The 12,988-nt window shown below is 39.8% G+C and overlaps 1 protein-coding gene across 2 annotated transcripts in view; it reads left to right on the top strand.

Annotated features, from left to right (window-relative positions):
* The window catches only part of LOC140947929 (uncharacterized), a 55,917-nt gene extending 45,052 nt beyond the window's left edge, over window positions 1-10,865 (top strand). The window contains exons 1-3 of one of the 2 annotated variants that reach the window (XM_073397155.1): window positions 7,308-7,737; window positions 8,983-9,223; window positions 10,228-10,789. In XM_073397155.1, coding sequence (XP_073253256.1) covers window positions 7,438-7,737; window positions 8,983-9,223; window positions 10,228-10,493 — 807 coding nt within the window. In that variant the 5' untranslated portion in view covers window positions 7,308-7,437 and the 3' untranslated portion in view covers window positions 10,494-10,789. Of the gene's footprint in view, window positions 1-7,307; window positions 7,738-8,982; window positions 9,224-10,227 lie in introns of those variants that run through there. The other variant, XM_073397156.1, reaches the window with a different exon arrangement.
* The last annotated feature ends 2,123 nt before the right edge of the window (window positions 10,866-12,988 follow it).

Here is a 12,988-nt window from a genome sequence, read left to right as displayed (position 1 = left end):
GAGATCTGCGAACGCTAAATAACGCTAAGGGCTTACTTTTTCTTCAATGAACTGAATAAAAAAGTCTTACCTGCAATGTATTCCACTGCGTTTTGGTGTCTGTTTGTCGTTTTACTGTTTTTTTGGCTTTATTGCGTAACCACTGTTACTCCTTTCGTTCTATGAAAGGAGTAACAGTGGTTACGCAATAAAGCCAAAAAAACAGTAAAACAACAAACAGACACCAAAACGCAGTGGAATAGATTGCAGGTAAGACTTTTTTATTCAGTTCATTGAAGAAAAAGTAAGGTTTAGCGTTATTTAGCGTTCGCAGATCTCAGTAATATATTTCTCATACAAAGTAGCCTGCGTAGCAAGCGTTTCTGTACGGTGAACCACAGGCGGCCCAAACTCATTACATGAACGCGGACGTGACTCTTGCTTGCGAGCGGTGTTGTGTTACAAACGGTTATTTACAAAGGCTTGTATGGGATCGATCGGTTTTTCTTAAAAGAGATAAAAAAATGTTATGTTTTTAAATAAAATCGACGTACCTTATTGCCTTGTTGTATTCTTTGTTGTTTACCCGCGTCTCAGGCCCTTTTGAAGCGTTTTCGGAGAGTTAGCGCTATTTTGGTGTTCCACTGCTAAAAGAAAGTAGTAGAACACCAAAATAGCGCTAACTCGCCGAAAACGCTTCAAAACGGCCTGAGACGCGGGTAAACAACAAAGAATACAACAAGGCAATAAGGTACGTCGATTTTATTTAAAAACATAACATTTTTATCTCTTTTAAGAAAAACCGATCGATCCCATACAAGCCTTTGTAAATAACCGTTTGTAACACAACACCGCTCGCAAGCAAGAGTCACGTCCGCGTTCATGTAATGAGTTTGGGCCGCCTGTGGGTGAACGAGAGTCAAAGACCGCGAGAAAAGTGGCGCAAGTAAAAGAGCGGGGAGGGGGTGGGGAAGAAAGGAAGGAAACGCTTGCAGACAAACCCCGGGATTTTGAAAACCACCCACTTGGTCTGTCACGACTGAGTTCGCGAACCGACATTTGATGCTGTCATCAACTGTCATAATTGACCAATAAAATGTTTGGCCTTCCGTGGAGCGGAAATGAGCTTTGGAGAACGCGTTTGTGAAACCAAAATAATTTTTTTTTGTATTTTGGAGCGCGTGGACGGCGTTAATAGTGAAATCTCAATAAATCCGAACGATCAATGCAGGCTTTGTACTTTTGTCTTCTTAATCCGTCTAAAAGGAAGGACCGCGAGGGTGAATGAAGTTTTAAAGTTTTAGCTCTAAACTTCCAGAAAGTTAGATTTGAAGTGGTCAAATGTGACAAGCATTCAAGTCTAGATCAGCTAGACAGAACGGCTTACCGTTCTCGCCACGGCACAGACAACTAGAGTGCTCTTGTAAAAGCGGTCAGTATAAAACACGGACTGCGGACTGCGGACCACGGACTGCGGACTGGGTATAAAATACGGACTAGGTATAAAACGCGGACTCCGGACTGAGTATAAAACACGGACTGGGTATAAAACGCGGACTACGGACTATGTAAATAAAAACAGCTTTAGAAAGGTAAAACTGAGAGAAATGGAAAGCGGACTAGCAAAAACAGTAGTCCCAGCTTTAACATTCCCTTGGCTGTTCACGTAGTCTATTCTTCCCACGGAGAAGGAAGGTTATGCCGGTACTCAAGGCAACTGAAATTTTACTCTGAATTTATGAAAAGAAGGAGTTAGAAGAGTAGAGATTTCAATTTGCAGTTTTAAACCAATAAGAAGCACCGAATTAAAAAAATGGTATTGGTGTTAGTCAGATCAGTAAAATTCTTATCGAATACCACAATTCCGTATGAGGACTGAATGAAGAACTCAGACGAGAAGGTCAATGTAGGGCATTCCTCGATGCACAAAAGCGGTATTTAGGGGGGAGGGCAAGGGGGGAGGGATTACTCACATACGTGAATAATAACCGCAATGAGTCATCCAACGTTATATTCCAAGCGATGATTATGATGACATGATTTACACCCTGCTCCTGATCCCCGGAAGGGGGTAGTACTGGGAATTCTTGGTGGGGGGTGGTGCCCGGTTCTCCGAATCCTGACCTTATTGCAGACCAAAAAATGTGATTTTCCACACCCATTTTCAGAACAGATCTCTAAAATCCATACCCATTTTCGGACCTGGCCTAATTTAGCCTGTTCCAGGTTCTCAGATAGTTGGGGAGACTCCCCAGTTTTTTCCCGTTTTATTTTCGTGTTCGCGCTTTCTCAATTCAGCGGACCCAACTATCTCGGAGCCTGGAACAGGTTAGGTATAATTAGGCAGAAATTATGTCATCATTACCAAGTTAGAGCGGAAACAAAACAAAAAATTCTCCAAATACATTTCAAATTCGCACATTTCTATTTCGTTTTTATTCATTTGGAATTGAAACGATAAATACGTCCATTCATATATGCTCCCGTAGTTCCCTCGAAAAACAAAATGGGCAAAGTGTTTTCAGACCAAAAAGGCCCAAAACCCCTACCCTTCCCTTACATAAGGGAGTACCCCCTGATCCTGACCTTTTCATCATTGTTAGAGACCGAGACAAGGTCTAAAAATGGGTGAAGAAAATAGCATTTTGATCTGGCTCATGATTCAGAGAACCGGGCGACACACCTCCACCAAGAATTCATGGGAGTATTTACAACTTTAACTCACGTGTCTTGCTATTTAGCGATCTTTTGATCTTATTTTTCCTTACCTAGAACCAATTAGCACCGTTTTTACCAAAGTAGTCCGTAGCCTGTATTTTATACCCAGTCCGCAGTCCGCAGTCCGCAGTCCGCGTTTTATACCTAGTCCGTGTTTTATACCCAGTCCGTATTTTCCAGTCCGCGTTTTATACCTAGTCCGTATTTTATACTCAGTCCGCAGTCCGTAGTCCGCAGTCCGTAGTCCGTGTTTTATACTGACCGCTTGTAAAAGCATCCTAGAACAAAGCTAACCCGGCAACTGAAAGTTCGCGTGGAGAACCAAGCAGAAATTTTGACTGAGTCACAATGCAGGTCTTCCTAGTTCAGCCTCCTCCTCAGGCGCTTCGTTTTTCGCATGGCAGAGGCGAGCGCGAAACTAGTCACTGGTGATGAACCGCAAGGGACCATGGGAAGGGTACAGACGGCAGGCGAAGAGCCTGCCAGATCTTGTGTCGTTTTCTTGACAAAAAAGTCGTTTTGTTGGCACGGCCCAATTTTTGGTCTTTTTAAGTCTTGGAAGCGATCAATTTTGGTAGCATATTGTTGTAAACATTGTAAACTTTGAGTAGACAGGTGAATGGCTCAAAATTTCAAAACCTGAGGTAGAAATAACCGACAGGCTGCAAAGGAGTCGGATTCTGCTGGATTCTTACGAATCGAAGACCTCTAACAAAATATTTGATGACTTGACGGTATCGGGTAAGTCTTATATTTTAGTATTTAACTTGCTGTTTATTGCAGAATCCGGATTAGTAAAGTACAGCGCCGGCGACTATGTTTCTATTTTTCGCTCTTTTAGGCCAAATCCACCGAACAACGAGCAAGTAACCTTGTGAATTGAAAGAAGTGCAAGGCCAAGCTAGATTGTGCAAGGTCAGGAGTTGATTATCAAGACCACATTATGCCCTTTCACCAAGATTTAAGTCTGCGACGTTACTAACTATGAAACCAGGGACAGATGGATATATTTCAGTTGATGCTTTTGACAAAATAAATAAAAATGCATAAGTTGAATTGTTGAAGCTTACAATTATTACCTAACTCTCGGTATAAGATTCCTAGATTCTCGAGGGATAAGTAATGAACTTTATTTTCGGATCAGGGAAGGGGTTGAAGAGAAGGAAGGTGCCAGCATTGATCAATCAATTATTTTGGACTACCTCTGTCAATCTTGATGAGGGAAACGAAAATCTCCAGCTATAAAGGCAGTCTTTTCTAGCTTAATTTTTTTTTAGTATTTTTAATTATTATATAAACACCAATGAAGTACCAGGTGAGCTTTCGCGCGAAAACTTGGTATCTTCACATGTGAAAATAACATGTTATCTTACATAATAAATTGCATCTTTCACACCAAAAAACTATTAAAGTGAAATGGTTTGGTATTTCATTGGTGTTTATATAATAAATAGAACATTACATGGCCGCTTGGAGATACGAAATTTCTCTTCTCGTGTTGAAAAAATGTTTCACTCGTTCGCTGCGCCCACTCATGAAATATTTTTCAACACTCGAAGAGAAATTCTGTATCTCTGCGCAGCCATGTAATATCCTCTATATATTGTACAATAATTAATTCTAAAATATATTTATCGATTTTATCTTTTGTAAGAGATTTTGTTATTGCTATCATTAGTTTTAACTTCATTTCATTTCATTTATGTGTGTAAATATTCATATTCCTTGCGATTCGATTCAATTTCGATTATTGCCTTTCGATTTTGATTCGATTACGTAAACGTTTCTTAATTCTTATAACATAATGCGCAGTGTAAACAGCATGCAATCCTAAACCCTCAATATAACAATAGTAACAGCGACAGGAAGATTCACAGTCGCTTGGTTCGTTGCCATCAGGGGAGGTTGAAGGACAGCATTTTTGCCAGGTAACTCAAAATGGCGCACAAACTGCTATCGTCTTTGCTTGTCAATCAAAAACACTCATTAAAGAGTTCTGGATTCTTATTTTAGACTATAATAACTCACTGAGGGCACCCTGGAAAAGGTGTGCAAAAATTGAACCAAAATCGAAATGCGCAAGCAAAGAATCCTGAATTGAACTGAACGGTCATAATCACGATTAATCGAGAATTTGATTAATTGTTACACTACTAATTTTATTTAGCTAGATGTCTGGCATGATGGCACCCCTATTGCAAGACTAAAAATGTTTGAATAAAGGTTGAATAAAGTATATAGTTCAGTTAAAACACCATGAATCAATGACCACACTACTACATCTCATTCAAACTCCAGGTCTGTAGTCTCAATGTAACTTTATTGGGACCCACAAATGTAAAAGAAGGGGAAAGGGCTTAACCCTTTTTTAACAGAAGTCAGTTCAATGACAACATGCCCATTCAATAATCTCAGTAGCCCATGCACAGCAATTTTTTCTGAGGGGAAGGGGCAACTGTACACATGCTTTTATCACAGTATTAGTTCAAAAAACACACATCAATCCAATTTCCATTTGTCCAAAATCAAGGAATTATAGGAGCAAAGTATTTTATTACTTGGGCAAGACAGCTAGATCAAGTTTAAGTTGGATTAGGGGTGCAAGTGCAGGTTTTCTCTTTTGCTGACCATAGTTCAATGACCTGACCACATCTCAGATCAATAATCTTGGTAGAAGTTCATAAAACATACATCAAGTCAATGTCCAGCGACATTAATTTAAGGAATAGGAGCAATATTTTCTATTTCTCTGGGTGAGGTCGAAGCAATGGAAAGGGGTGAGGGTTTTGCATGGCTGAGCTTCTGGTCCATACATAAAACAGCTGGCATTTTTCATTGCTTGACACTGTTAATAGACCTGACATTAGCCTACTAATAGTGTAGTGTAGTGTTTTTTACTGCATATTCTTCCAGTTTGTCCAGGGGCCTGTTTTTACTGTTCTTTCCATTCAATGCTTGTATCTTGATTATAATTTTGTAGTTAAAATTTCCAGGAAGGGGGTTGGGGGTTAGTAGTTATGCAGAACCACTTATACTTATCTTAACGTTTTTTGCATTTCAAGGTAATTCTGTGCCCATTGATAATTATTAGATCATCTTGTATTCCTCTGCAACTCCAAAGCAGGTCAAAAACTACCCCGTCCTTCAGAAGAGGGTCAGAAGACTTTTGAGGGGAATTTTATGCTACAACAGGTTTGCCAAGAAAGGAACCATGTATAAGCAATCACAAGAACAACAATGTTGAATCTGGGTAGAATGATCCCAAGAACTTCATAATACTCAGTCTTTCCTACCACCAGTTGGCACTGGGACAATGCAATCATCATTCTCTAAAATGGTATTCACAGCATCATGTTTGCCATGAAATTTGAAATATTCAAACACAATTATTTTTTTAAAAGAAGTGTCTAGGACAACGTCTCCTGCCTGGCCAAATGGTAGTTACGATAGTATCTCATCAACTACATCACCCTCTTCAATCAGGGTAACAAAATTGTCTATCAAATTGAAACCAAAGTTACCAATAATTTATTTATTAAGACACAAATGATGTGTTATAAAAGAGCATGGCAAAACCCAATTTGTCTACTGTGTAATATCACAAAAACAAATAAAAAACAATACAGACAATAAGTATTTGCTGCACATTCGACACAGCTTCATCATAAAATGAGGTATATAAATAAAAAGTAAGTAGAATTTATTTACACTGGGCTGTGCATTCAGTGACAAGTCTAGTACCCAGTGAGGAAATCGAACAATAAAAAACTACAAGTAAAAAAACCCTAGACCTAGTTTTGTGACTGTTTTTCCTGTACATAAGCTTACATAGTCGAGCAAATTATACACAATGCGAAATCCTGAGACAAAAATTTAACAGATTTAAAAAATATTTTATCATCTATTTAATAACATAACTTAGAGGTCTTGAGACTCGACTGGTTTGTTGCCTTTTCGTGTACTCACAGCGTGCAGCGAATAGTATTTTAAAGCTTTACAAAATATTTGGCTTCATTTGGCTGTTGCAACAATTTTCAGCTCGCCATTTTTCACTTCGACAGAAGAGATCTTTTCATCACTCGGGACCTTAACAGAAACGACTACTAAATTACTAACTTACTAATTTTCCTGACCGGCTGTTACCTTGGCGTGCGGCAGATTCATTAAATTAAAGGCAGTACCGTCCCGTCCGCGGCTAGTATGTAGTTTTTCGATTTAAAGTTCGGTAGTAAACAGTATGTAGTTCGGTAGTAAACATTGTGATGCTTGAGTCCAATGTGTGAGGTGAAAACAGCTTCCTCTTCATACACACGACGTGGATAGGCAATTATTTGCTCAAAATTCGCAAAATGAACAGCGCTAAACGTATTTTAAAAACTGCATACTCGTCCGCCATTGCTCTTGCCGCCATCTTGAAAACAAGATCTGCCAGACGTCTCGCCCGTTGTCTCCTTCCCGCCTTCCTTTGCGCGCACATTTTCACCAAAAGAGAGACATCTGGGTACGAGGCAGGTATCCTCAGTAAACCCTCAGTAGCCATGTCATTTTTGCCAGGCTGAGAAGTAAACGACGGATTGCAGGTTCTTTACAAATATTTCTCCGGGTCCATGCTGTCATAATGCGGTGAACAGATTTATAAAAATCTTACAAAAATGATGGAATCGTGACATCAAGCCGTGCATAACAGCAGGACCGAAAGAAGCAGGTGGAACTTTCACGGTACTGGAAATGTAAACTATCATGGCGGATGGTGATGCAAATTATTCTCCTGAGATAGCACGGAATTTACGTGAAATTTTGGACTCAGACAGATTCGTTACTGAGTGTTTTAACCGAAGAAGCCTGACAATATCTCAAGCATTGTGTCTTTTATGGCATAACCAGGATTCTGGAGAGGTTCCTGGAAGAAAATCCAGCGCTCCGCTGTATGGTACTGTTACTGCTGCTGCTCTTGTTGACTTGTACGTGCTTAGAAAGATCGACTTTGAAGATGTTCCGGTGACATGTCTGGGTGTAAAGTACAAGAGCATGGCGGTTAAGGTAAATAGCCGTTCCCAATAAGCTTTATTTATCGTTTTGTTTGGTCACCCTTTGATTTGATACTGATAGTGATGATACCGTTTAATATATTTAGTTCGAATATATTTGAGGGCGTCTTCATATGAGCCCGGGTACCGGGACCAGTTTCTCCTTGGGTTCATAAGAGAAATTTCAGCCCGGTTTCTGAGATAAGAGAAGGCCAAAAATCTTGCCGACGAGTTCTGGGGCGAAATGGGAGAAAGAGAGCACAGATGGAGAAACACAAAAAAACATAACTTTCTTGCCTAACAGACCTTTCCTGAATTCCACTCCAGTGAGCAAACATAAAATGAGGTTGAGGCTGAGGTTCAAATCACTGATATGCCCACCCAAGCCACAACTTGATGCCTTTGTTTACAGGAATGCGGGAAAGGTCTACTCATAGCTGTATCACTGCAGTTAAAAAGGATGTTTATGATGTAGAAAATACAGCAGGCAATGCAAGATGATGCAATCTGGGTTCATCTAACTTTCATCCCCGGGTAACTGGGCTGAAGTGTTCACTTTTTTTTTTTTTATGGCAAAATTTTCAGCCCACTTACCAAGATCCCAGTTGGAAAAACTGAGATCTCAGGATTTGAGCCAGTCCGCACTCTCAAATGAACATATCAAAAATGTAACAAAGGATTCAGAGGTAAGGCGAGCGCCAGCCCGGTCAACTGGGCTTATGTGAAGAAGCCCTTAGTGGAGTGCCCGTAAGGTAGATTGAAAGACCATTGGGGGTGGGGGGGGGGGAGTACCAATATTAGGGAATAGGTGGGCTGTTGAAGGTAATTATAGCCCTGACACTGTTTAGGGGGAAAAAAAATCCTAAAATACTTACCCTATTTAGGACAAAGGACAAAATAATGCATGTCGTCTTGTTTTGAAATTATTTATTGGCAATAGCAACAGAGCAAATTCACGTCAAAGTCATTGTGTTTGTATACTTGAAGTACAAACAAATTTCATCTAGCAAATCAAATCAATTGTGCAGGCAATATCCTGTTTATAATTAGGACAGAGTGGCACAAAATGTATATACCCTGTTTAGGACAGAGAGGACAAGAATCTATCCTGTCCAGTGGCACACTCCCCTTATAGACCATATGAGGGAGTAACTCCCGGGCTTGAAAGCTACTTAATGTACAGTTCCACTGTAAACAAACCTTTGCCTAACAGACATATATGATGGTAATCAATTTGTTTTGTTATTTTTTACATCAGGTCATCAATTTTACACCCACAAACTCTTACCTGGATGACTGTTTGTTCAATCAAATGGTAGTACATGCTCAGAAACATCCCAACAAGCCCAGAAGTGCAGAGGGTTGGATTTTAAAGGGATCAAATTACCATAAACCAACCTGTGTTTCAGCCACATTTGACAGCCTTGTAAAGCTTGGATTGTTGAGAAAAGAGCGCAGAAATGTTGGAACTTGTGTCAAATATCCCACTGTGAATCCAGGTACTGTTACTTGCATTGTAGCACTAATTCTCTTTCCCAATGTGAGGTAACCTAACACTTGAGTCTTGGATTCTGGTTTCTACTCTTTGGATTCCAGAATTCCAATCATTAATGGCCATTTCAGGATCACCCTTTGAGCTGAATTCCCAGGATTCCGTTTTCCACAAGCAAAAATTTGCTGGAGTCCTGATTCCACTGTCAAAAATTTGCTGGATTCCAGATCCCAGATTACCTTATATAGGGCTAAATTCTCCCTACCACTCATCTGCACCTATCAAAAGTAGGTGAAATCAATTAAGCTTGTTGCATGGACACAGTCAGTAGATCCTTTGTGCCTAGAAGCTGGAATGACTTTTTTATGTAAGATCCTTAGTATTGAGTGCTTTATAGAGGTTTAGGGCAGTCATCTTGGTTTCATATGTACTGAGGGAGCAAGGTATCGAAGTTTATAGCAGTAGATTTGATGCTCATCCCAGATGGCCGCTCTTAATGCAAAGTCTTCAATCTCAACAATGTTATGGAAAAATAGGTGACTGCATGAAAACAATCAAGAATTATGACTTAAATTACCAGGTGAATGTCAGGGTGATCAATTTCTGTTGTTGGAGATTTTAAATCCTTTAAGACTGTTATTAACATCTGTTGTGATTTTTGCTGATCTTTTGTGTAATTTTACATAACACTATAGTTGACACCAGACAACCTTGATTATACTACGCTCTAGTCCTTCTATTGAGCACTCTACCGATAGCCGTGCATATGCATCAACTGGTATACCACTATAGTTAGGTTTGAGAGATATCAGCCTATCTTATGTTACTCATTAGATCAAACTTAATAAGTCTGTGCATGTACATGCAGTATGTATGAACAATGTATGGGTGACACTGTGTGAATGTGTTTGTCATCAGTCAGCCTGATTTATACAATTAAGCCCTCTATTAGCATTTTCTTCATAATTGTGCAAGCCCAGGTAGTTTGCTAATTAAGGAATCATGTTTTAGAGCCACAGAGCACACTTGTCAGGGAAGTGAAGATGATTGCTCTCGCAGGGCACGCTGCCGATGGCTTTACCTGGACACTGCTGAAGCTTGCTCGCTTTTCAGACTCACTGTTCATTGGTGGTGCACCGATGTTGAAGCACCATTTCAGCAAAGAAGAATACAGAGATGCTAAGAAAAATATAAAGGAGTTGGTTGACGTAAAGAAGGATTCTATCAGAAAAAATGGAAAACGGAGAAAAGACCTTGAATCTGATAACTTGTTTTAAATCCTGGTAGCCTGAAATGAATACAAGTTGTAATTCACTGTTAATAAGTTGTGATGTAATGTTATGGAGAGAAAATGTCAAGAACTGATAAATAGCCATCCTTGCCAGGATAAGAAGAAGAAGGAAGGAAGGAAGTTTAGCCCGTGAGCAAACTCCGGGCTCATGCGACTTTTTACCTGGCGTCCAAGGATGGGAGTAGTAAGCTCCCTCTCTCCCTCTTTTCACTTGGTATCGGAGTGGGAGCAAGCTCTTTGCCTTCTCTTTTCACTTGGTGTCAGAATGTGGGGATATTAGCTCTTTCTCAGCTCTTTTCCTTGGCTCCAAGAGAAGAGGTTAAGGGAAGACTACCTTTCCCTTACCGACGCCGTAAGTTCCCCAGGTTTAGGCCAAAGGTCGTCAAGAGAGCTATGGCTTCCCAACTTATGATGATGATGATGATGATGATGACGATTAAAGGAGTTTTCTTTCTCTAACACTAAAAGGAAAATAATTTATTTTCATATTTAAAGGAGTAAGTCCCAGCATTTTGTGATAAAAGGGCTTTCGATTGAATCATAATAAAATACCGTTGTCCCAAATCTGGACTGTTTATTTCTTTTATTAGCGAGTTTCTTTACCATTAAGAAAAAAAAAATGGACAAGAATGCTTGTATATGTTGTGTTTCAATTTTATCCGCGGTTTGATTTTATTTTCCTTTCAGTTTTTGGGTTTGAAACAAAACGAAAAAAATTGAACCAGTTCGCAAGGGTGTATAAAATTAAAACACAACGTATTAAACAGTTATTAACGATTAGTTCATGTAACCAGCTCTTCAAATAAGGTCCTGCTTATCATTGATACCCCTTCGCGCGCGAGAAAGAAAATGTAGCCAAGGTCAATGACCTTGACACAGTTATAGTTTTTAAACACTTGAAACTTTTTTGATAAACTGCGAACCAGCTTACTAAATTAACAGCGTATTGGTGATATTTAAATATTGAACAGGGTAGTGACGTAACAACCTTGGTTTGAAGAACTAATTTGCTTTAACAGCTTTGGTACGGTTGAGAGCTGACCACACCATTGATGGAAAGAGTATTTGTGTGTTACGCGGGTAGTAACTGATTGAGTAATGCTTATACTTTCTTGCATTATTTGGCTTTTAGGCGTACGGTTCAAACTTCACATTACTTCTTTTACAGAACTTGCTCATGATTCGTTATGATTAGTGAGTGGTAGTGGGAAGGGGGTGCAAAACCTGATGGGCTTGTAATATTGAGAAATCAAAATCAAACACATTTACTTGGCTAAACCTCTGAGTATAACTATGATCCTCAGGACATTCCTTTGCACTCTAGGATGATCAATAAAATTGGCTAAAAGTTGGGATAAAGAAAAATTAAAGTTACCTGAAAAGTTTAAGCGTCGAGTATCACTTAAAACCGTTTAAACCACTTTGTGGATATCTGTTCAGGACTAAATTCGTTTAAAAAAATAAAACGGATATTTTTCTTCGGTTTGGTCGTATCCGGTTAAAAACGGAAACCGAAAACGTATCTTTTCGAAAAACGTTCTCCAGGGTGGAGATTTTTCAAAACGAAGAGGTTTTGCTGTACTCGTGACGTATGTATGGAAGAAAACGGAGGTTATAGAAAAACGATTACGTCACGGTACCCTGCGAGCGGGAGGTTTCTCTCTTGCATGGCTTTTAGCGTTACGGTGTCGTTCGCGCCGCTTGCCAGTCGCGTAGTTAGTCTGCTTTATACGCCCGATGCAAGAGACAAACATCTGCTCGCAGGGTATGTTACGGTGTTGGATATCAATAAATGCCCATGCTCCCATCAAAGATGGCACCGTTTCCAGTCACAAGTTCGTTTTCGCGTGGACGGGAAAAAACGATTCGAAAACGCAACGTGTTAGAAGAAAAACGTTTCCGTTTTCAAATAAAACCTAGACCACGAGTAGTCCCCATTTTTCCTCAGGGATAGTAGAACGAGCAAAACGCGAGCGCTCGAGAAAAGGCGACACGCGGCGGGGAGAGAGAAAAAAATGAGAGAAAAAGAGAAAAATGGGGTGATTTTCACGCGCGCTCGCGTTTCGCTCGCTCTACTATACCTGACGAAAAAATGGGGACTACTCGTAGTCTAATAAAAACGAATACGTGTGGAAGGGGTCTAACTGTCTTCCGGTATTGCATGCATTAGCATATACATCAGAGACAGAGAGGTCCCATCTTTCTTTGATTATAAAGCGTATTTTGTTTTGTTGTTACCAGTAAACTGTGCTTTGACATTTCTCGGGTAGTAATCTGAAATAACGACAAAGATTTTCATGAAATGGTCCCTGAACGCTCTGGTCCAGAGCTCCAGTCCTTCAAGAAAAAAAAAAACAAAACTCTGAACACAACATTTTAATATTCTCCGGAAGAATTTGGGGTTCAGCTGTACTAACGGCATGTGCAGACCAACCTTCTTCTTTAAACATAGGTGCAGTCACATATTGTATAACATTAGGG

This window comes from Porites lutea, chromosome 9, assembly GCF_958299795.1.
Source record: "Porites lutea chromosome 9, jaPorLute2.1, whole genome shotgun sequence".
Classification (NCBI taxonomy): Eukaryota; Metazoa; Cnidaria; class Anthozoa; order Scleractinia; family Poritidae; genus Porites; species Porites lutea.
This window is presented reverse-complemented; position numbering and strand designations above follow the sequence as displayed.